General features: G+C 55.7%; 3 protein-coding genes across 6 annotated transcripts in view; all 3 read right to left on the reverse strand.

The window, feature by feature from the left end:
• Nucleotides 1-5160, reverse strand: part of LOC133354932 (cadherin-13-like) — a 73028-nt gene extending 67868 nt beyond the window's left edge. The window contains exon 1 of the mRNA XM_061572131.1: nt 5043-5160. Coding sequence (XP_061428115.1) covers nt 5043-5054 — 12 coding nt within the window. The 5' untranslated portion in view covers nt 5055-5160. The remainder of the gene's footprint in view (nt 1-5042) is intronic.
• The window catches only part of PDCD5 (programmed cell death 5), a 483454-nt gene that overhangs the window by 35524 nt on the left and 422420 nt on the right, over nt 1-25510 (reverse strand). The gene's annotated exons all lie outside the window — the stretch shown is intronic.
• ATP9B (ATPase phospholipid transporting 9B (putative)) overlaps nt 14394-25510 on the reverse strand; it is a 112661-nt gene continuing 101544 nt past the window's right edge. For all 4 annotated transcript variants that reach the window (XM_061572142.1, XM_061572141.1, XM_061572140.1 and 1 more), the window contains one exon: nt 14394-25485. In XM_061572142.1, the coding sequence (XP_061428126.1) occupies nt 25349-25485 (137 nt within the window). In that variant the 3' untranslated portion in view covers nt 14394-25348. The remainder of the gene's footprint in view (nt 25486-25510) is intronic.

Here is a 25510-nt window from a genome sequence, read left to right on the forward strand (position 1 = left end):
CACACTGACACACACACAGACACACACAGGGGCGTGTACACGCTGGTGACACACACAGACACACACAGGGGCGTGTACACGCTGGTGACACACACACACAGATACACACACAGACACACACACATACACGCACAGGGGCGTGTCTGTGTGTCTGTCTGTGTGTCTGTCTGTGTGTCTGTGTGTGTGTCACTGCTGTTTCGGGGCGTCAATCGATCGCCACGCCGCAGTCCATCAACACCGCAGCACCCCCCCCCCCCCCCACGTGTCACAGACAACAACAACCCGCCGTGCGGAACCTCGAGCAGGAAAAAATTCCCTCGCCCCTCGGTCGGTCCGTGGGAGGAATTGGTGGACGAAAATTATTTGGTGAGAAATGAAGAGCGCCATCAATCGACAGCGATAGAGCGATCGTGATGATGCTGATGACGATGCTGATGCTGGTGGGGGTTGCGGTGAGCAGCCCACGGTGGTGTCAGCTCACGCGCGCCCACGCATTCTGCACGCGCCTGGAGACGTTCGCTTTGGGGCGCGTGAGACGGTGGAGACGGTGGAGTCGGTGGAGACGGTGGAGTCGGTGGAGTCGGTGGCGCGAGGCGGTTGGGGCACTGCGAGTCGAGCTGGGCTCCAGGCCGGGGTTGGCATCGGTGGCGAGGGACACCGACATCTGTTGTGGGTCCTCCCCGTGCACCAACCCACACTCCACCATCCATACTGTCACTCTCCCACCCACCCACCATCCACACTCCACACTGTCACACTCCCACACTCCCACCCACCAACCCACACTCCACACTCCACACTGTCACACTCCCACACTCCCACCCACCAACCCACACTCCACACTCCACACTGTCACACTCCCACACTCCCACCCACCAACCCACACTCCACACTCCACACTGTCACACTCCCACACTCCCACACACCAACCCACACTCCACACTCCACACTGTCACACTCCCACACTCCCACCCACCAACCCACACTCCACACTCCACACTGTCACACTCCCACACTCCCACCCACCAACCCACACTCCACACTCCACACTGTCACACTCCCACACTCCACACTCCACCATCCACACTCCCACCCACCCAGACTCCACCCTCCACACTGTCACACTCCCACACTCCCACCCACCAACCCACACTCCACACTGTCACACTCCACACTCCACCCACACTCCACACTCCACCCACCCTCCCACACTCCACCCACCCTCCCACACTCCACACTCCACCCACACTCCACACTCCACCCACCCTCCTACACTCCACCCACCCTCCCACACTCCACACTCCCACCCACCTTCCACCATCCACACTCCACCCACCCTCCCACACTCCACACTCCCACCCACCTTCCACCATCCACACTCCCACCCACCCTCCCACACTCCACCCACACTCCCACACTCCACACTCCACACTGTCACACTCCACACTCCCACCCACCAACCCACACTCCACACTGTCACACTCCCACCTTCCACCATCCACACTCCACACTCCACCCACACTCCACACTCCACCCACCCTCCCACACTCCACACTGTCACATTCCCACACTCCACCACCCACACTCCACACTCCACCCACCCTCCCACACTCCACCATCCACACTCCACACTCCACCCACCATCCACCCTCCACACTCCACCCACCCTCCCACACTCCCACACTCCACACTGTCACACTCCCACCCACCCACCCTCCACCCTCCCCCTCACAACACGGCAACGAGGCAGCGCAGTGCCGGGACGGGCAGACAACCCCCACGACCGAGGGCCTTCATCCAGCAGTGGATTGACAAATGGCTGTGGGCTACACCCGTGGCTGTGTGTGGCTGTGTATGTCTGTGTGTCTCTGTATGTCTGTATGTGTGTGTGTCTGTGTGTGTGTCTGTGTGTGTGTGTCTGTGGCTGTGTGTGTGTGTGGCTGAGCGTGATGTGTGCCGTGTGTTGCGTGGAGGAGAAGCGATGCACACACGCATCACCAGCAGCAGCAACAACAACAACAGCGGGGCCACCACGAATCCCGTGGGCTCATCACAAGCAGACCACCGACCCTCCTCCACACGCGTGTCCCTCCACACGCGTGTCCCTCCACACGCGTGTCCCTCCACACGCGTGTCCCTCCACACGCGTGTCCCTCCACACGCGTGTCCCTCCACACGCGTGTCCCTCCACACGCGTGTCCCTCCACACGCGTGTCCCTCCACACGCGTGTCCCTCCACACGCGTGTCCCTCCACACGTGTGTGTGTCCCTCCACACACGTGCCGACTGCGCCCCACTGCTGGTCGCGCTCCCTGCGTGGGGCGGCACCGCGGGCACCGCCAGGCACGCGGTGCGCGCCATACACACGCGCGTGTGCTGCGTATTTCTCTCGCTGTGTCTCTCGCTGTGTCTCTCTATCTCTCTCGCTGTGTCTCTCTATCTCTCTCGCTGTGTCTCTCTATCTCTCTCGCTGTGTCTCTCTCTCGCTGTGTCTCTCTCTCGCTGTGTCTCTCTCTCGCTGTGTCTCTCTCTCGCTGTGTATCTCTCTCGCCGTGTATCTCTCTCGCTGTGTCTCTCTCTCGCTGTGTCTCTCTCTCGCTGTGTCTCTCTCTCGCTGTGTCTCTCTCTCGCTGTGTATCTCGCTATCTCTCTCGCTGTGTCTCTCTCTCGCTGTGTCTCTCTCTCGCCGTGTATCTCTCTCGCTGTGTCTCTCTCTCGCTGTGTCTCTCTCTCGCTGTCTCTCGCTATCTCTCTCGCTATGCATCTTGCTATGTATCGCGTTGCATTGCACAGATCAATGCCAGGCATTGCGATTCCAAAATAAATGAAGGCACATTGTAGGGGGTGGGCGGGAAATGCCGATACCCCCCCTAGCGATGTGAATCCTATTGCCGTTCTGACACGGCAAGGAATCGGACGCGCTGGTGTGAGTCGTTGTTGTGTGTAGAGCCAATGCATCGTGTGCGGCGATGTGCGTTGGTCAGGCGTGCACGTCGTGGTGTGTGGTGCGTGCACGCCGTGGTGTGTGGTGTGTGGTGTGTTCACGCCGTGGTGTGTGGTGCGTGGTGTGTGGTGTGTGGTGTGTGCACGCCGTGGTGTGTGGTGCGTGGTGTGTGGTGTGTGGTGTGTGCACGCCGTGGTGTGTGGTGTGTGGTGTGTGGTGTGTGCACGCCGTGGTGTGTGGTGCGTGCACGTCGTGGTGTGTGGTGCGTGCACGTCGTGGTGTGTGGTGCGTGCACGTCGTGGTGTGTGGTGTGTTCACGCCGTGGTGTGTTCACGCCGTGGTGTGTGGTGTGTGGTGTGTGCACGCCGTGGTGTGTTCACGCCGTGGTGTGTGGTGTGTGGTGTGTGCACGCCGTGGTGTGTGCACGCCGTGGTGTGTGGTGTGTGCACGCCGTGGTGTGTTCACGCCGTGGTGTGTGGTGTGTGGTGTGTGCACGCCGTGGTGTGTGCACGCCGTGGTGTGTGGTGTGTGGTGTGTGCACGCCGTGGTGTGTGGTGTGTGCACGCCGTGGTGTGTTCACGCCGTGGTGTGTGGTGTGTGGTGTGTGCACGCCGTGGTGTGTGCACGCCGTGGTGTGTGGTGTGTGGTGTGTGCACGCCGTGGTGTGTGGTGTGTGGTGTGTGCACGTCGTGGTGTGTGGTGTGTGGTGTGTGCACGCGGTGGTGTGTGGTGTGTGTACGCCGTGGTGTGTGGTGTGTGGTGTGTGTACGCCGTGGTGTGTGGTGTGTGCACGCCGTGGTGTGTGGTGTGTGGTGTGTGCACGCGGTGGTGTGTGGTGTGTGTACGCCGTGGTGTGTGGTGTGTGGTGTGTGTACGCCGTGGTGTGTGGTGTGTGCACGCCGTGGTGTGTGGTGTGTGGTGTGTGCACGCGGTGGTGTGTGGTGTGTGCACGCCGTGGTGTGTGGTGTGTGCACGCCGTGGTGTGTACGCGTCGTGGTGTGTGCACGCCGTGGTGTGTGGTGTGTGCACGTCGTGAGGCGTGCACGCCGTGGTGTGTGCACGCCGTGGTGTGTACGCGTCGTGGTGTGTGCATGCCGTGGTGTGTGCACGTTGTGGCGTGGTGTGTGTGCACGCCGTGGTGGAGTGTGCACGCGTGAGGCGTGCACGTCGTGTGTGCTGTCGTGACGCATGTGTCTCCCATGTCAGCGTTGTGCGTGGACATTGCACGCATGACCACATTTACATGCATCGCAATGTTCATTGTGCACACGTTTGTGTCCACCGCGTTGCATGTTACGAATTTTAAAACGACGTACGGTCATGGCAACTGCATATTGTATGTAATATATTTTACGCATTTTTGTACCGTAAAATTATTAGCACGGAGATAATGCGTACCCTGTACAATGCACGTGAAATGTATTGATCGCGATTGTGATATGAGGCGAGGATTAGTTTCAATAGATTGCAAGATATTCTTTGTAAATAGCGTTGCGCAATGCACACGATGCAATGGCACCAGCATCATTATTGGTAGCATCATCATTTTCACCCTAATCGACATTAGCAGAGGTATTAAATTGCATCGTAATAACAGTAATAATTAACGACATCAGCAGCAGCTTGATCACGTACAGCAGCAGTATCACCATCATTGGCATCGTAATAAATATATTCATCAGCACCATAGTCACATCATCATCATCATCAGCAGCTTGATCATGTACAGCAGCAGTATCATCATCATTGGCATCGTAATAAATATATTCATCAGCACCATAATCACATCATCATCATCATCAGCAGCTTGATCATGTACAACAGCAGTATCACCATCATTGGCATCGTAATAAATATATGCATCAGCACCATGATCACATCATCATCATCATCAGCAGCTTGATCATGTACAGCAGCAGTATCATCATCATTGGCATCGTAATAAATATATTCATCAGCACCATGATCACATCATCAGCAGCTTGATCATGTACAGCAGCAGTATCATCATCATTGGCATCGTAATAAATATATTCATCAGCACCATGATCACATCATCATCAGCAGCAGCAGCGGCAGCACGGCGCGTGGTTGTTACCTGGCCGTGCATCTTGAGGAGGAGGCGGCGGGGGGGAGAGTGCCGTGGCCGCGGTCTCTCTCGGAGGCAGAATGACGGCGGGGCTCGCGCTGCGACTTAGAATAGAGGCGGGGGGAGGGGGCCGAGGGGTAGCGGGGGGAGGGGAGGCAGCAGGGAGGAGAGGGGAGGGAGGAGGCAGCAGGGAGGAGCAGGGAGGAGGGCTGCCCGTGTTTGTGTCTCCGCATGCTGCTGCTGCTGCATCTCTGCGTCATCACTGGCGGATTCCGCAGCAGAGCGGCATCGCAGATGGCGGCGGCCGAGGTGGCGGCCAGGGCGGGCGGGGTGGCCAGGGCGGGGTGGGGCGGGGTGGGGCGGGGTGGGGCGGGGTGGGGCGGGGTGGGGCGGGGTGGGGCGAGGTGGGGCGGGGTGGACCGCGGGGCCAAGACCGGTAACGGAATCGCAGCCAAAGGAGTTGACTGCAGCAGAGGGGGGGAGAGGGGTGGGGGAGAGAGTACGGCCGCCGCTGGGATGGAGGGGATTCGTTATCGGCTCGTGCGCAGGAATTTAAATGGGTTGTTCAAATCGAAGGATCGTGAGTGATGGCGACGTGGGAAGGCATTCAACCAGCAGTTGATAGAACATGGATGATGATGCTGCTGCTGCTGCAGAAGGATGCAGCATCCATACAAGCAGGTCCGAGACAATTAGACGGCTCAGAGCAGCAGCGCTCCCCGAGTGTAAAACTCTGCAGTCTGAGCCTCAGCAGGGTCGCCTTCATTCCCGTTCTCCATCAAGAGTGGGACTCGCACAGAGTTCTCTCTCGTCTCGGGGCCAGCGCCAGAGATGGGCCAACAAGTTGAGCGCAGGGAAGATCTCGCGCAGAGAGACAGAGAGAGACAGAGACACAGAGAGAGACAGAGACACAGAGACACAGAGACACAAAGAGACAGAGAGACGGAGAGACGGAGACAGAGAGACAGAGAGAGACAGAGAGACAGAGAGAGACAGAGACACAGAGAGACAGAGAGACAGAGACAGAGAGAGACAGAGATGCAGAGACACAGAGAGACAGAGAGGTGTGGGGGTGGGGGGGTGTGGGGGTGGGGGGGGGTGTGAGGGTGGGGGGGGTGTGGGGGTTTGGGGGTGGGGGGGTGTGGGGGTGTGGGGGTGGGGGGGTGTGGGGGTGTGGGGGTGGGGGGGTGTGGGGGTGGGGGGGGTGTGAGGGTGGGGGGGTGTGAGGGTGGGGGGGTGTGGGGGGGTGTGGGGGTGGGGGGGGTGTGGGGGTGGGGGGGTGTGGGGGTGGGGGGGGTGTGAGGGTGGGGGGGTGTGAGGGTGGGGGGGTGTGAGGGTGTGAGGGTGTGGGGGTGTGGGGGTGTGGGGGTGGGGGGGGGTGTGAGGGTGGGGGGGTGTGGGGGTGGGGGGGGTGTGAGGGTGGGGGGGTGTGAGGGTGGGGGGGTGTGGGGGTGGGGGGGTGTGGGGGTGTGGGGGAGTGGGGGTGTGGGGGTGGGGGGGTGTGGGGGTGTGGGGGGTGTGAGGGTGGTGTGCTGGTGGTGCTGGTGGTGACGTGACGCGCGCATTGCTCCATGGACGTGACTCGTCACGGGCAGCTGCGCCCTGCGCTCGCTCCCCTCCCCAGGGTCTCGCTCCGCCTGTCTTGGGCAGGCCACGCTGTCCCAGCACACACGCACTCCTCACACGTGTGTGTGTTGTATGTTGTGTGTGTGTTGTATGTTGTGTGTGTGTTGTATGTTGTGTGTGTGTTGTATGTTGTGTGTGTGTATGTTGTATGTTGGACTTTTTTCGCACCGTACGTAGCCAACCGTGCTAATCGGATGCGCGCGGGATGGTCAACAAACTAAACGTTCTAAATGAATTCGTTTTCAATTTCGATGTGCAAGTGCATAGCTCCAGTGGCTTCCTAATATCGGAAGAGCGTTCCAGACGGCCGCAGAAGCGCGTCTGAAAGCGCGTGATACGCAGCGACCATCTTAGTTCGTGGCTGGATTAGCCAACAGCGTCTGCTGCGAGGATGCCCGGAGTCTGTGTGATGGTCGATGCCCTGTGACGAGGTCAGAAAAGTGTCGTGGTTCATTTGTGGCAAGCACTCTGTGTGTAGTGAACGTGACGTTTCACAATGTATTTACTCCGCAAACCAGAAGCCAATGCAGCTCGACGATTACCGGACGGACACGGTCGGATCGTGCAGTGTGCGTCACGACACGTGCTCATGTTGTTGCCAGACGACCCGTGGAGTCGTGATAATCGAGCCGTGTCGATACTCTGCTACACCCCACCGTGTTGGCTGCGTCACGACTCAGGAGTGGCCGAATGTGTCCGAGAGCCCTGATATGAAAATTGTCGACCTGACTAAATCTGTCTCCGTGGCAGTCAGAGCGATAGTTTTGGGGGCGGGTGTCTCTTGATTGAGGAGGAGCGGGGGGGGAGCTTTGAGTGACAGTGGCTGTAGGTGTGTGTGGGGTTAGATCAGCTCGTGAGCACGAGGGATTGGACTCATGGGCACGCCGTGCTGATTAATTAAAAACCCCAACGGTGTGAGGCTGCTGCTAGAGACGTGAGGCCCGAGATAACAAACGGGTTTAGATTCCTTACCCGCCGGGTACGGGTAGCCGGGTATCGGCTAGGGTACGGGTATCGGGTACCCGATTGCGACCTCTGCGTGAGGCTGCTAGACACGTGAGGCTGCTAGAGACGTGACACTGCTAGAGACGTGAGACTGCTAGAGACGTGAGACTGCTGCTAGAGACGTGAGGCTGCTGCTAGAGACGTGAGGCTGCTAGAGACGTGAGACTGCTAGAGACGTGAGACTGCTGCTAGAGACGTGAGACTGCTAGAGACGTGAGGCTGCTGCTAGAGACGTGAGGCTGCTGCTAGAGACGTGAGACTGCTAGAGACGTGAGACTGCTGTTAGAGACGTGAGACTGCTGCTAGAGACGTGAGACTGCTAGAGACGTGAGGCTGCTAGATACGTGAGACTGCTAGAGACGTGCGACTGCTAGAGACGTGAGACTGCTAGAGATGTGAGACTGCTAGAGATGTGAGGCTGCTGCTAGAGACGTGAGACTGCTAGAGACGTGAGACTGCTAGAGACGTGAGACTGCTGCTAGAGACGTGAGACTGCTAGAGACATGAGACTGCTGCTAGAGACGTGAGGCTGCTGCTAGAGACGTGAGACTGCTGCTAGAGACGTGAGGCTGCTAGAGACGTGAGGCTGCTAGAGACGTGAGACTGCTGCTAGAGACGTGAGGCTGCTGCTAGAGACGTGAGACTGCTGCTAGAGACGTGAGACTGCTAGATACGTGAGACTGCTGCTAGAGACGTGAGACTGCTGCTAGAGACGTGAGGCTGCTAGAAACGTGAGACTGCTGCGAGAGACGTGAGACTGCTGCTAGAGACGTGAGACTGCTGCTAGAGACGTGAGGCTGCTGCGAGAGACGTGAGACTGCTGCTAGAGACGTGAGACTGCTGCTAGAGACGTGAGGCTGCTGCTAGAGACGTGAGACTGCTGCGAGAGACGTGAGACTGCTGCTAGAGACGTGAGACTGCTGCGAGAGACGTGAGACTGCTGCTAGAGACATGAGGCTGCTGCTAGAGACGTGAGACTGCTGCGAGAGACGTGAGGCTGCTGCTAGAGACGTGAGACTGCTGCGAGAGACGTGAGACTGCTGCTAGAGACGTGAGACTGCTGCTAGAGACGTGAGACTGCTGCTAGAGACGTGAGACTGCTGCTAGAGACGTGAGACTGCTGCTGGAGACGTGAGACTGATGCTAGAGACATGAGACTGCTGCTGGAGACGTGAGACTGCTGCGAGAGACGTGAGACTGCTGCTAGAGACGTGAGACTGCTGCTAGAGACGTGAGACTGCTGCTAGAGACGTGAGACTGCTGCTAGAGACGTGAGACTGCTGCTAGAGACGTGAGACTGCTGCTAGAGACGTGAGACTGCTGCTGGAGACGTGAGACTGCTGCTAGAGACGTGAGGCTGCTGCTGGAGACGTGAGACTGCTGCTAGAGACGTGAGACTGCTGCTGGAGACGTGAGACTGATGCTGGAGACGTGAGACTGCTAGAGACGTGAGACTGCTGCTAGAGACGTGAGACTGCTGCTGGAGACGTGAGACTGCTGCTAGAGACGTGAGGCTGCTGCTGGAGACGTGAGACTGCTGCTAGAGACATGAGACTGATGCTGGAGACGTGAGACTGCTGCTAGAGACATGAGACTGATGCTGGAGACGTGAGACTGATGCTAGAGACATGAGACTGATGCTGGAGACGTGAGACTGATGCTGGAGACGTGAGACTGCTGCTAGAGACGTGAGACTGCTGCTAGAGACGTGAGACTGATGCTGGAGACGTGAGACTGATGCTAGAGACGTGAGACTGATGCTGGAGACGTGAGACTGCTGCTAGAGACATGAGACTGATGCTGGAGACGTGAGACTGCTGCTAGAGACATGAGACTGATGCTGGAGACGTGAGACTGCTGCTAGAGACATGAGACTGATGCTGGAGACGTGAGACTGATGCTAGAGACATGAGACTGATGCTGGAGACGTGAGACTGATGCTAGAGACGTGAGACTGATGCTAGAGACGTGAGGCTGCTGCTAGAGACGTGAGACTGCTAGAGACGTGAGACTGATGCTGGAGACGTGAGACTGCTGCTGGAGACGTGAGACTGATGCTGGAGACGTGAGACTGATGCTGGAGACGTGAGACTGATGCTAGAGACGTGAGACTGATGCTGGAGACGTGAGACTGATGCTGGAGACGTGAGACTGCTAGAGACGTGAGACTGATGCTGGAGACGTGAGACTGATGCTAGAGACGTGAGACTGCTAGAGACGTGAGACTGATGCTAGAGACGTGAGGCTGCTGCTAGAGACGTGAGACTGCTAGAGACGTGAGACTGCTGCTAGAGACGTGAGACTGATGCTGGAGACGTGAGACTGATGCTAGAGACGTGAGACTGCTAGAGACGTGAGACTGATGCTAGAGACGTGAGGCTGCTGCTAGAGACGTGAGACTGCTAGAGACGTGAGACTGATGCTGGAGACGTGAGACTGCTGCTGGAGACGTGAGACTGCTGCTAGAGACGTGAGACTGATGCTGGAGACGTGAGACTGCTGCTAGAGACGTGAGGCTGATGCTAGAGACGTGAGACTGATGCTAGAGACGTGAGACTGATGCTGGAGACGTGAGACTGCTGCTAGAGACGTGAGACTGATGCTGGAGACGTGAGACTGATGCTAGAGACGTGCGACTGCTGCTAGAGACGTGAGGCTGCTGCTAGAGACGTGAGACTGCTAGAGACGTGAGACTGCTGCTAGAGACGTGAGACTGATGCTGGAGACGTGAGACTGATGCTAGAGACGTGAGACTGCTAGAGACGTGAGACTGCTGCTAGAGACGTGAGGCTGCTGCTAGAGACGTGAGACTGCTAGAGACGTGAGACTGATGCTGGAGACGTGAGACTGATGCTGGAGACGTGAGACTGATGCTAGAGACGTGCGACTGCTGCTAGAGACGTGAGGCTGCTGCTAGAGACGTGAGACTGCTAGAGACGTGAGACTGCTGCTAGAGACGTGAGACTGATGCTGGAGACGTGAGACTGATGCTAGAGACGTGAGACTGCTAGAGACGTGAGACTGCTGCTAGAGACGTGAGGCTGCTGCTAGAGACGTGAGACTGCTAGAGACGTGAGACTGCTGCTGGAGACGTGAGACTGCTAGAGACGTGAGACTGCTAGAGACGTGAGACTGATGCTGGAGACGTGAGACTGCTAGAGACGTGAGACTGCTAGAGACGTGAGACTGCTGCTGGAGACGTGAGACTGCTAGAGACGTGAGACTGCTAGAGACGTGAGACTGATGCTGGAGACGTGAGACTGCTAGAGACGTGAGACTGCTAGAGACGTGAGACTGATGCTGGAGACGTGAGACTGCTAGAGACGTGAGACTGCTAGAGACGTGAGACTGATGCTGGAGACGTGAGACTGCTAGAGACGTGAGACTGCTAGAGACGTGAGACTGCTGCTGGAGACGTGAGACTGCTAGAGACGTGAGGCTGCTGCTAGAGACGTGAGACTGCTAGAGACGTGAGGCTGCTGCTGGAGACGTGAGACTGATGCTAGAGACATGAGACTGCTAGAGACGTGAGGCTGCTGCTAGAGACGTGAGACTGATGCTAGAGACGTGAGACTGCTGCTAGAGACGTGAGGCTGCTGCTAGAGACGTGAGACTGCTAGAGACGTGAGGCTGCTGCTAGAGACGTGAGGCTGCTGCTAGAGACGTGAGACTGATGCTAGAGACGTGAGGCTGCTAGAGACGTGAGGCTGCTGCTAGAGACGTGAGGCTGCTGCTAGAGACGTGAGACTGCTGCTAGAGACGTGAGGCTGCTGCTAGAGACGTGAGACTGCTAGAGACGTGAGACTGCTGCTAGAGACGTGAGACTGCTGCTAGAGACGTGAGGCTGCTGCTAGAGACGTGAGGCTGCTGCTAGAGACGTGAGGCTGCTGCTGGAGACGTGAGACTGCTGCTAGAGACGTGAGGCTGCTGCTAGAGACGTGAGACTGCTAGAGACTTGAGACTGCTGCTAGAGACGTGAGACTGCTGCTAGAGACGTGAGGCTGCTGCGGGAGACGTGAGCCTGCTGCTAGAGACGTGGGACTGCTGCTAGAGACGTGAGGCTGCTAGAGACGTGAGACTGCTAGAGACGTGAGACTGCTAGAGACGTGAGACTGCTGCTAGAGACGTGAGGCTGTTAGAGACGTGAGGCTGCTAGAGACGTGAGGCTGCTAGAGACGTGAGACTGCTAGAGACGTGAGATTGCTGCTAGAGACGTGAGATTGCTGCTAGAGACGTGAGACTGCTAGAGACGTGAGACTGCTGCTAGAGACGTGAGGCTGCTGCTAGAGACGTGAGACTGCTGCTGGAGACGTGAGGCTGCTGCTAGAGACGTGATACTGCTGCTAGAGACGTGAGACTGCTAGAGACGTGAGACTGCTGCTAGAGACGTGGGGCTGCTGCTAGAGACGTGAGACTGCTAGAGACGTGAGACTGCTGCTAGAGACGTGAGACTGCTGCTAGAGACGTGAGACTGCTAGAGACGTGAGGCTGCTGCTAGAGACGTGGGGCTGCTGCTAGAGACGTGAGACTGCTGCTAGAGACGTGAGACTGCTAGAGACGTGAGACTGCTAGAGACGTGAGACTGCTGCTAGAGACGTGAGACTGCTGCTAGAGACGTGAGACTGTGCTGTGAGGCTGCTGCTAGAGACGTGAGACTGCTGCTATAGACGTGAGGCTGCTAGAGACGTGAGACTGCTAGAGACGTGAGGCTGCTGCTAGAGACGTGAGGCTGTGCTGTGAGGCTGCTAGAGACGTGAGGCTGCCGACCACGGGGAAACCCCTCCTCGTCCACGGCCAGGGAGCCAGCCGTGTTGGTGGGTCGGCACCGCAACCATCGCCTCGGAGCCTGCGGGTGATGACCACTTGCTGGCCGGTGGGCGCTACCGCCTGGGGTTCTGCAGTGGACGGCTGGGCCGTTCACCGGTGGGCCGTCTCTCCAACCATCGGGTGTTGGAGCCAGGGGTGGGCATCACGGGGAACCGCCCCCGCTGCCGCCGTGAAGGGAACTCCTCGTGAGGACTGCGGGGGCGTCGACCGCTGGGACATGTGCGGGGAGGGCGGTGATCCTCTGAGGTGGTGCTTGGAACGTTTGGTTTGGTCCCTTCCAGAGCCTCCGGGGTCGCTCGGCAGCTTTCTCCCACCAGCGTTCGTGGTGGAGATCTGTGCAGCCATGGGTCGTCAGGTTGTTGTGCGACTGCGGTGTTTTTTGTGCTGTTGCGAGGGCCATTTGGGTTTGGTATAATTGCTCGATGTGTGCACTCTTCCGGAGAAGTTGCAGGCCTGTTACCATTTGACAATTGAAAACTTATAATTTAAATTCTAAGTAAACACTATAAATCTGGAGTCTACCGGCAGTGGTCTTTGTTATATTTGGGGCGTCGTGTGAAACAGGGGCCCCATCATAATCTAAACCACATCGATGCTCGCTCGGGTTTAGGGTATAGACCGAAACCTTGTCAAGCATGTCCCAGAAGGACGGCACCATTGCGGGCACGTGGTGATCAAACGACGTACCCTGGTCGAGTGTGGTGCCGAGGCGCTTTCGATACGAGTAGAAAACTCAATGCTGGAGTCAGCGACCGCCAAAGCTGTTCCTCCCACAATGTTTCCTCATGAGCCCGAGTGCCAACCAGCAGGACCTCCCGATTCTCCTGGATTCAGTCGCATTTCCTGTTGTGCAAAGCACGCGTGCACTGCCCGCGTGCACTGCCCGCGTGCAATCTTCGAGGTGACCGAGGCTCTCTGCGTCTAACTTTGACTTCACTGCAGTGTACAATTGTGTATTGTCAGCGCATTCATGGAAGGGTCTCCTGCAACAAGATCGGAGAAGACGTATGTTGACAATAGGAAGGGCCCGAGGTCGGAACCCCTGTTAGTAAATGTATATCTAATCCTACTTAAGACGATGTTTTTTTGTAATGGTATATCCACGACCGCATTGCATTAAAGATTCGGCATGGTGATATATTGCAACATGCAAGGCATGATGGGAGAACCGATACGATGGTCAGTCGCGTCTTTTGCCATCTATTAAAACAGCTCCTGCGTGCATTACCACGTTGTTATGTGGATCGTTACATCACAGGCGCGTGAGATCATGAGATGTGACGTCTTGGGGAGGCCTTGAGCCAGAAGTGGACCATGGCTGACGATGACATTTTGTATCTGGATACTATAACGAGGAATGCCTCTAGCTACACTGCTGATGAGTGCCAAAACACATGTACCGCGTGTCTTAAATGTGGACTCGCAAGATGCGCACTCGGCGACAGGACAAGCTGAACTCGATGTCATCGCGTGCCTCTTCCTCCTCCGCCACCGCCGCTAAGCGCTGGTGGACACGGTAAAGGCGCTGGGTGGACAAGGTAAAGGCACCTGTCGGGCAAATGGACAATTATCGAGTCCAGCCGGTGACGGGCGCGCGGCCTCTTACACCGCCGCTGTCAATGACGGGGAACGCGCTGCAGCGCATTTAGCGCAGACGGCGATGGGCGCATGGGGATTTGTAAGTGGCAGGGGGCAGCCGTTTCCACCGAGCTGCGGGAACAAAACTCGAGATCGCGCGCAGACACGGCGGCCTCGCTTGACGAATCCCCCCCCTCCACGCACCTCCGACGAGCACGGCTGGCTACGTACGGAGCGAGAGAAGTCCAACGCGCGCACACATTGCACAGCGACCACGTGACCACATCCATATTCTGGTCGTCCGTAACAAGCGGGGAAAATAAATAAGTTAACGGATAATTTATTTAGTTTCACAGGGTACACACACAAATCAAAACCAAATTACGTTCTGCCACACGTTTAATGTATTACCCAAGTAAGTTTACAGCACGGAAACAATGCAATACATATTCGTTCAACGATGCAATGTCACAACTATCTATATTTACAAAACAAAAAACACTACGCACATTAACGATTCATCTGCATATACAAAACAAGGAATCTACAGTGCCTGTACTACACACACACACAGCCACCTCCGCACAGCCAGAATGGAACACCCACACGAGTGTGGAAGTGCCACGCGTGGTTAGGTCCCACTTCACAGTAAAGGCGTAAATGATGAAGATGCCTGAACCATCCATGAGCCTCCCTTAATTAAACCAGATGAGACCTCCCCTGGGGTGCATCTACTTTTTACAAGATAACCCCTTGGTCGCAGCGGTTAAACACGGTCACGATTACGGTGGTGCGACTTTACGAGCTGTTCGCCTTTTTCATTTTGTTTTAACTTGCGGCTCGAGCCTTCACCGTCCACCGAAGGGCGTGCGCGCTTTTGGCAATCGGCAGCAGAAATCAGCGGCAGCCCATTGGGAAAGCAAACAGCGAACTGGGTGGGCTGCTGGCGGAGCGAGGCAACAGCACCATCGACCACTCGGCAGCGCAGCCCATGCGCAGTAATCGTTGTGAAAGTGAACAATCTTTATGCCCAAAAGCCTCTTCCAAGAATAATCTGCAGTCAATTTCTATCCCGTTCCGAGTACTGTCTTTTCTTCATCGCGTGTGAGACAGAGAGACTCGAGGCACGAGTTGAATCTCGCTGGGATAATTACCTGGTTAAATAAAGCGTCCACTTCCTGAAGTTTCAAAGTCATCACAGAACGAAATCAATAGGTGCAGATTCCAACATCTCAAATCGTCTCCGAAGCCATCAGTAAAATAAGCGGTGTGCGCTGAGAGAAATAATGGAAGCCGAAGATGAATATCTGATGAGTGCTGCAAGCACATAAAGAATGGCATTTGGTTCAACGGCGAAGTGTATTTACGACTTTCCGTGTTACGAGATGGCATTGAAACAGCTGCTCCTGGTTCAATTCCATCACACAGTCACACACACGCAGCGTCACGCACACACGCAGCGTCACGCACACACAGCGTCGCACGCACACACACAGCGTCACACACACACAGAGCGCTCGTATTCTGATCGTGGAATCCAACACAGAGCCGCTGCATTCATAATCACACAGCCAGGAGAGGAACATTCAAAGCATCCCGTAATTATCACTAAAATAATGTCTGGGGGTCTCAAGGAAGGGATGGGAAGGGGAACGACGTCCCCACCACCCCCCCTCACCACCACCCGTGATCACGCCTCTATCCCCCACTACCACCAGCGGCACTCCCCGGCCGTGTCCATCGCTCGAGCGCTGTGCGTGGCGAACTTTAACATCGACTAACCGAGGGCATCGCGGGCAAGCAGCGCCACCTCCCCCTTGCGACGGGCGCGCGTTCCCGTTTCACTGCGGCAGCGGCGACGACCAAGTGTCGCCTCGTTCCCATCAGCTGGATTTTGAGTCGCACTTCCTACACATCGTCCCGAAGGCGTCGGACGTAGTCACAAGCGCCGAACGTCGCACACAATTTGCTCACGTTGGTTTCCAACTCGGCCGGCGAGCTCAAACAATAATTGGCGCTCGTACGCCGCGTGACCATTTATCCCTGTCGGGTGGTGGAGGGTTCTTCACGACGCAAATTTGGTACGACCATTGCAGCGGCCCAACACACAAAAAAAGCAATTATGGACCTTGATATCGGCTGCGAGAAACCCCGTGTTGAGCGCCATCTCCGCCATCCTGCCGTGGTACCTTCGGCATTTCTGTTCTGAACAACACAAAATCCGCTTAATTCTCTCGCCGTGTCCGCGCTGATGGCTCACGTCTTGACATGTCAGAGTGAGCGCAGTGATGGCAGCGGCGACTCGCGATTGTGGTGGGAAGCATTTGCGAATCTGCGGTGAATCGAACAAACGTGTCCCACTTCCTGTGTGTGTGAACGTCCAGTGTAATGATCAGGTTAAGCTTTTTATAGGTTGGTGCTGAAGGCAGATTTATGGAACACAACCTGAATTGCAGGTGGTTGGTCAGCATCAATAAGGAAGCCTTCGTGCCAAGCCAATGATATACATTCGGCATTTTATCAACAACTCGATGCCATGCAGTATTATTAAATCGCACTTTTACAGTCATTCCTGGCCTTGACTACACACCGAGCGCCAAGGTTTAAATAGTGACTCCTCTCATTGTGAAGAATACAACATCTCAGCGTTCACGGTGCGCGAAGAGAATTGACATCGGAGCTCCGTGCTCTCTCACGCGACCGACATTACCCCCCCTGCGGCTTCGAGACCTTCACTGGCACGAGAAGCCGGGCACAGCGCCGCCTCCTAGTAGCGTGACGAGCGTGGGGGACCCCAGCGGGTGCCTTGCCCTCCTCCCCATCCACAGACGCGAGTTGGACCCTCCCTGACAGCCACCATGAGATATGTTCTCAACAACAGTGTAAATTAAAGGACGACAAACTGATGTCATGATGTGACTCGGCAAGAGAAGTCGCGGTATAGATTAGCCGGGGTGCAAACCACGCGAGACAATCACAAATATTGGGGGCCCCACCTGCAGCTGATGATGTTGTCAATACGCCACTGGTAATGTCGTTACTACACCACTGATAATGTAGTTACTACACCACTGATAATGTAGTCACTACACCACTGATAATGTAGTTACTACACCACTGATAATGTAGTCACTACACCACTGATAATGTAGTTACTACACCACTGATAATGTAGTTTACTACACCACTGATAATGTAGTTACTACACCACTGATAATGTAGTTACTACACCACTGATAATGTAGTTACTACACCACTGATAATGTAGTTACTACACCACTGATAATGTAGTCACTACACCACTGATAATGTAGTTACTACACCACTGATAATGTAGTTACTACACCACTGATAATGTAGTTACTACACCACTGATAATGTAGTTACTACACCACTGATAATGTAGTTACTACACCACTGATAATATAGTTACTATGCCACTGATAATGTAGTTTACTACACCACTGATAATGTAGTTACTACACCACTGATAATGTAGTTACTACACCACTGATAATGTAGTTTACTACACCACTGATAATGTAGTTACTACACCACTGATAATGTAGTTACTACACCACTTATAAAGTCACACTACGCCATTGGTACCACTTCACGGGGCCCGCGATGCCAGCATCTTCATTGAGACGGCGAGAAATTCGATGAGCTATGAAGCTCTTTTCCCCCCCACAGCTGTCCAGTGGTTGCAGGTCGCGGTGAGCGTTCGTCTGCGGGACTGGGCCAGTGAGAGTTGGAATGCTCAATACTTGGCGTACGTTTGAGTTGGGATGCCACGGGGGTTACATAAGCGATACCCCCCCCCCCCCTTGTCTAATTTAAAGCAGCCGATGGGCACTGCTCGATTATACCACCGCCGTCTCGAGCACACAACATTTTACAGGAAACAAGGGCACGGTTGGCAACTGCTCACACGAATCGCTGGAGAGCTGTCAGAATGGAGCCATCGGACTCGGGTGCTGACTGGCATAGTGGCCAGTCAGCACTGTTGTTCGCCAGACACCCACGTGCGCACATGAAGCAACGACAAACTTATTAAGCCAGACGCCGTCGCGGGTTGATGTGGCGAGCACGACGCACGCCAAACGGCACCCGGCGTCTCGGCGCCACAGCGCAGGACGCTGCCGCCCACACGTGCAGGCTGCCGACAATGCGGCAGAGCAGTGGACAGGGAGCATCCCGAGGCGAGCTGCAGACGCCACTGGCGTTGCTCGTGGACAAGAACGAGATCGGGGGTCGGGGAATTAGGTGCAGCAGCAGCAGCTATTTGACGCCACAGTGGCTAGGAGATGTTAACTACCTCGCCTGTTCTACAGGAGGCCGTGGGCTCGATCCCGACCATGACGCCTGCTGGATATTTGGAGTTTGCAGTTTCACTCTCCCCCGCGGATTTTTCTCCGGGTCCTCCGGTTTTTCCCCTCCACATGTTCCAGTTCATGAGGCTGTGTTGTGTATCAAACACCGATACACATACATAATACCGCATTCTCTGCATCATAGGATGCCGATTTTTTTTCCCCACCTGTATTTTAAGTAACGATTTAGGGCTGCATCTGATACTGTGGTAGCAGTGTGCACGTTTAGAGTCTTTGGCTACTGTCCACGCGACAAGCCACTTCTCGTTGGGCTGTCACTTGTGGCCAGGTCGCTTCTGAAAAACGGCCACATAGCTCAGTGGGCCCGACTCGTTAAACAAGTTTAGTTTGCAGTACAGCGGCCTCCGACAGCGACTCTCCCAGAGTTCACAACAGCTCCCTCGCAGCCTCGCAACACCAACGCCGCACGCGCCACCCACCGCTCCATGGCATCCCATTGTGACGTCACCGATTTCTCCCTCACTCCAACACAACCCATTGTGACGTCACCGATTTCTCCCTCACTCCAACACAACCCATTGTGACGTCACCGATTTCTCCCTCACTCCAACACAACCCATTGTGACGTCACCGATCTTTCCCTCACTCCAACACATCCCATTGTGACGTCACCGATTTCTCCCTCACTCCAACACAACCCATTGTGACGTCACCGATTTCTCCCTCACTCCAACACAACCCATTGTGACGTCACCGATCTTTCCCTCACTCCAACACAACCCATTGTGACGTCACCGATTTCTCCCTCACTCCAACACAACCCATTGTGACGTCACCGATTTCTCCCTCACTCCAACACAACCCATTGTGACGTCACCGATCTTTCCCTCAGCCCATTACGATGTGAGGGAGGGGGGGGTGCATATTCCCCTTCTCAAGTTCACCAGCGTTCCAAATTACCCAAAGACACCAAGATCCCCCGTGTAGCCTGAACAGACTGTTGGGGCAAGTGCTGTTAGCGAGCACCTATGGAGGTCGGAACGGTGGCCAGTGGCGATGTTTGTACACATCGCACAAGGTACTCACTTTAGACGGAGTCGACCTAGGGGAGGCCCATATGACCGGCTCAGATAATCGCCACTGGCGATGGCCGTGAGCGAGAATCGAACCCGGGTCGCCGGGTGGGTTCGTAGAGCAGCGCACTAATCGCTACACCAACTTAACAACAACAACCGCCATTCGCCACTCAGTGGCGGTGACGTCACCATGACGCTTGTGCCAGGCTAAGTGCACCACGTGAAGTGTGGCAGGAGGTCTCGGGGCAGACCCAGCAGGTGCCACAGGTCGACGGAGACGACACACACGCAGCTGCATTTTCTGAATAATTACAGCACGTGAACGAGCTCCTTTAACAATCAAAGCTGCAGACATACTGCTGTCTCTCCCTTTGCACGAGAGGAAATACTACGTGATCACTGGCATGGCATACTTGAGTGATAATGCAAACACAGCAGCCTTGTAGAGGGGGCCTGCTACGCGGCGAATATCTTGTAAACACGAACTCCGAGTTGGACGCGTCACTACAACTCTCTCTCTCTCGATGCGTCACAAACACCTGGTTGGAAACAAGAAGAAAGATTCCCCTGCGTTTGGCAGCGCTAAGTGCGTCTTCGTGTCGCGTGCGGGCAGAGCCCCCGCTTCTTTTGACTACCTTCACTTAAGAGCCGTGGCGCCATCGATATCCAGTGATCGCGACGGAGGAGGCCTGTCGCATGGACGGGTCTGCACGACAGGACCGGGCAGACGCGTCCATCCATAGCGGGGGGGGGGGGGGGGCACCTCGAGCTGGCCGTGGTGCGACGTTGCGCGGATGTCGTCGGAAGAAAATGGAAATCGTCGATGTTGTTTTGTGTTTGACAAGCTCGCGCAGTCATTCACGCCCCTTGATTTGATCGATTTACTGAGTTGTCAACGAAATAAACCTACGACAAGTCCAACTCGCGCGCTTTAGACTCACGAGGCCTGCTTTAGTTGATTTTGCCCCCGCAAGGCTCTTCTAGGTCTCGATGTGGGCCCCACGGCTCGCTCAGCCGCAATCCTCCACACAACGGGCCGCCGATTCGCAACGCCGCCACTGCCGCTGCCCCCGGCCAACCCGCTCCGCTGTGCAGCAGCACCGTGAAGCGAGAGATGCATTTGACACACAACACGCGCTCGTTGATGGGCACAGGCACGCCAGAGTACAACAACGCCCTCGCTTTTTAAGGCAACCTCTGACCATCGCCAACTCCCACCCACGACGCCCTCACCCCACCCCCCCCCCGAGGCGTCGTCTCCCGAGCTCAGCACATCCCAGCCGCCACTGCTTACCCCAGGCCCCCCTCGACCGTGTTCAAGCAGCGGCTACACACAAATACATCTCCACCACTCCACCAAATTGACAATCGTAGACGTCCACGGGGAGCAGCCAGTTTGGTTTGCGACCGAAACGAGTGGTGGGAATTCTACGCGACTATGGCAGGGACTTCTCTCTCTCTCTCTGCACGGAAACCTCGACCGATGTGCTTTATGACTTCTGGCGGTGTCACGAGGTGGAGAGAGGGGGGGGGGGGCTCGCTTTGCCCTGCAGGGGTCAATGACCGCGGGACCACCAGGACACACGGGCGCACTGCGGCTTGTCAATATATTCACATCCGGTGCGGCAGATCGCATTCCGTTCAGCCGCCACTGCCACACACCCACACACATCGATGCACCTGCTCATGCAGTCACTGCACGTAGCTTGACGGGTTCAAAACGCTGGCTTACGATTTCACTCGCTAAAACCATGACGCCACCATCTGCACAGGCTGCGGTTGTACACGTTTTGCTCAACTGCTGTACGGAAGGCAAGCGTGCATCTGGCATTAAATGTAGCCCATGTGTATCCAGGTCTTCTTAGGGGCTTTATGAATTGCTTGACAAACCAGAGCTGTTCACTGGCCTCAGTCGTTTTCATCTCCAGTGCATGAATTCTGTTGCCTGGACTGACAGCAAAGCATGGCATTGAGGCCCGCACGCGGGCCGATGGGCCGGTACACACAGAGCCAGGGGTCAATTCCTGTAGCAGTCTTCTGTCAACCAGGATGATTAAAAACAAAACGTGAAGATTATTCGTAATGTGTAAAGTACATCATGCGCTTACTTCATGTGCAGGTGGAAGGAGCCATTATGCTCATATTTCTCAAACTACACCACACTTCTGCTGCTACTCTTCACTCAAAACAGGCATACAAAAGTAGTTTCTGCACATCGGCGAATCGGGATAAATATCAGTATTAATGCTGTCCCTCGGTTTTCCGAGGTCTCCCTTGCGATCACTGCGATAGCCTTTGAGCCATGCGATGGCCCACTCGCAGAGCGATTTCACAGCCTCTTTCGACACCACCGCAAAGCAGCCTTTGATAATCACCACCCCTATAATTTACTGGACGGCTTCTGAAAGTCAAACCGCCGGCTCGGTGGAAGAACGCACGAAGCACGCGCTCTACTAGAACGGGGGTTTCCAACCCGTTTGGGATGAGGAGTCTGAATCGTGTCTATCAATCATACGGGCTGCCACGTACAAAGCTAACCCACGTTATGGGAATGAATGGGCAATTGATGCGGTCTAATGCGCAGCAGAGGGATCACAATGCAGCTGTGGCCGCCTCTCACCCAGATCCGAGTGGAGCATGGGTAACAGAGTCCCACAAAGAGCCCTCTATGGGGTTCTTGGCCAAGGAAGATTTCATAAGAGAACCGAGCCAGCATCACTGAGATCAAGACGTCATCGTCACGGGCAAAGCCGTTGGTGCCACCACCACCAACGCACCACACCAACACTTCCTTTCCTCTGCCCGATCCCGCAGCTGCTGCACAGAAGACACACGGACTCAGAGATCTGCTCTGACAGTCTCCCACCATCTGGCCTAAGGTCTTCCCCTTGGTCGCCGGACTCGTGGAGACCACTCCGATGTCTGTCTTGGGGATCGACCCTCCTCCATCCTGCGCATGCGTCCCACTCCACAAAGTTAAAATCCAGGCAACTACACAAGCTAAACTCAGGTGAGAGGCCAGTTCAATGGACCCTAGCAGTTGGTCTGTGGATTCACCTTCCTGGGCCAGTCAGTGCGTGAGGATCCGCCAACTGAATGTCGAGAAAAATGTTCTGGGCTCATGAAACGAATTGATTGTACAATGGAAACTATAACTGATAACAATATAACGTTATTTAAGTCAAGGAACTCTGTAATCACCACGGCTGACATGGCCGCACTCAAAGAGTGCGGGCGGCGGGCTTGGGACGTGCCGTTGTATTCGTGCCACTAGCGCCGTGCCATTTCACCGATAAACGTCGGCACTGTTCCTCCCCCTCAAGTGTCGTCCGCTCAAAACGACCGCCCCATTACGCCGCGCGTCGCAGGAAATAATGTAATAAATCCATGCACGAGTAGATTCCACACGAGAGATACTGTAACTGGACAGCCATGGGGCTGCAAAGGGCGGCTGACAATCCGACGGGCCGGTGCACGACGGGCGACGCTGACGAGCCGGCCGGTGGCCTGTTTGTTGCGGGGGCGGCCGGGAAGCCACAGAGCTTGGCCATGTCGATAGGCGGGCAACCCGGACGAGATCACCGACAAATACTAAACTCGCCCGTCACAGACACGTGGGTCTGACCAAAACGGTGCTGCACAACGTCTGCACATGTCGTTTTTTTTTTGTGGGAGCGACATGGAGCGCTGCAAAGATGCAGAGTCGCTATTCGCGTGAAGGGTTACAGCGCTCACCCACCCATTAGAAAATGGCACAAGGCTAGCAGCCAACTTCCGTGATGCTGGCATGAGCATGGCTGAACCAAATATAAAAAAAACTCGAATGTGAAACAACTGATTATTTTCTTAACGTAAACCAGCAATATGATGTAAAAAAAACAACCCAGCTAAACTAAGAGAGACTTATTTAGTGAATTCCTGTAGATTTGAGGAGATAATCCCTCCCATTACATCTCAGAAATCCGATCCGGTCGAGCGCAGAGATCATGATCGCAGTTCCAATCCTGGTTGAGAAGCCTTCAAAGGTCGGTAAAACGAGCAGCCTGTGAAGGCCCCCCACTGCGCGGTGAGGCTGCACCACACCGAGGGACCTGTGGCTGTGTTAGGGAGAGACGGGGTCCTGCCATAGAAACAGGGAAATCACAACAACAGCTCAGGACCAACGATGGAGATGAGCGCTCCCAAAAAGATTCCTTTTTTACGTGCTGCATCCACTACCTCCATGTAAAGAAAACTGAGACTTCATTGCTCAACGACCTCCTGGGGAGAGGGAGACGCTCACTCTGATTGGCCGAGAGGTGCCCTGATGAATCCACTCGTGTGGAGTGAGGGAGCACCTCTAGACCACGTGACGGCGGGTACACACACACACACACCCACAGACGCCACGCACACGCACGGAGCCAGGTGCGTGTGACACGCCAACCCACGAACACAGTGCAGAACAGAATTTGTGAGTTAAAAGGTTCCAGCAACGGAGGGCACTCCTTGTTTCTACGACACGCTCCGTGCCAGGCCCTGCCCAAGCCGGTCGTGTGCCACGGATCCGTGGCGTTGAGCGTATACACGGTGCCGGAGCCGACGCGCGTCGTGGCAGTGCCAGGCCACAGTTGTGACGCCACTGAGTCACCGCGAGGTCAACAGCCTAACCCCGTGAAGCCAGCCTTTCGTGGAATTAGAGAAACAAATTAAGGGCCCTATTTTCTAGCAAATAAAGCACGGGATATGGATTTTATTTCAAACTATGCCCCAATCTCACCTACAATTGCATTAAATGTTTCAGATTTTAGAGTTTAGAAACTACCATGACCTCCACCAAACCGACTCTCCCCGCCACCCCCACCCTCGCTGAGATCCCTCTCGCGTTCCGGGAGCCAATCACTCGCCACCACTCGAGGCTCAAAAAAACGGGGATAAATCACGAGTAGAAGAACCTCTCGCAATACTCGAAGAGCCGAGAACTACACTGGAGTGCATCGCCTCGCGTGGCGCATCATCATTATTATTATCACGACACAACTGACAAAACCCATGACAAGTGTTCCCAGGACGGCAGCTCCTGGGGAAACCAGGACAGGTGGCAAACCCGACCACTTGGCCGAGGGGTGCAGCAGGGAGAGGCGGTGGGGGCTGTGCCCTGGCTGCGGTGGAGTTAGACCCCTGCGCGCAGCCTGACCTGCGACCCCATGGGTTCCCTTGGCCTCCCAGGCAGCTGCGCTCGCTACGGCTCATGACTCGGCGCGGTGCGGTCACGGCTCGGCTTCACCGGTGGTGCGCCGACACCTCGCCGACTGCTTCGAGCACTTTCGTATCCTCAAGAGATTGGTTCTGAGTGGTGGCAAATGGATTAATTGGATAATGGTTAATGTGAGTGTCATGGCTATAGCTGGGTGTTTATTCGGGCTACGATGGGCGCTAAGGTCTGAGTTAGAGTTGGGGTTGCGGCTAAATCTCTCGTTACGACTCGAGCCAGGGCTCGTGCTTCGTACGGGGCGGCGTGAGGACTACGTGCTCAAGACCAAACCTCGGGCAATATTTCCTGTTAAGGCTGGGCAATCTGGACTCGGGCTACAGTTACACATAGGGCGAGGACTAAGTTCGATGGCTAAAAGTGCTTTGGGCGTTAGGATCAGGGTTACGTTTGGGGTTGAAGATCAGAGGCCTCTGGCGTGTTTCTATTCCTAGCCCCCCCCCCAGCCCCTCGACAGCAGGGGTGCCTTGCGTGGGCTGCCGACGCGGGGGGCTCCCCCCCCCCACGCGACGGTCGCTGGGTCTGAGCCCGTCGCAGCTGGAACCTTCCCCCGCGGCGCTCGGTCTCCAAACTCCTGCGGGCAGCCAGACGCAGGCTCGGAGCGTGGCGGGTGCCCTCTTAGTTGGTGAGCTTGGAGTAGCTGGGCGGGGAGAACTTGCGGCGGATGTACTTGAGGATGTAGAGCGGCAGGCAGCTGACGAGGGTGATCACCGTCACCTTCCACAGGAACGTCAGCGTCGTGATGAACGTCGTGTCTGCACGCACGCACGGGCGAGCACG

The sequence above is a fragment of the Lethenteron reissneri genome, chromosome 49 (assembly GCF_015708825.2).
Source record: "Lethenteron reissneri isolate LAM-NWPU_2019-01 chromosome 49, ASM1570882v1, whole genome shotgun sequence".
NCBI classification, from domain to species: domain Eukaryota; kingdom Metazoa; phylum Chordata; class Hyperoartia; order Petromyzontiformes; family Petromyzontidae; genus Lethenteron; species Lethenteron reissneri.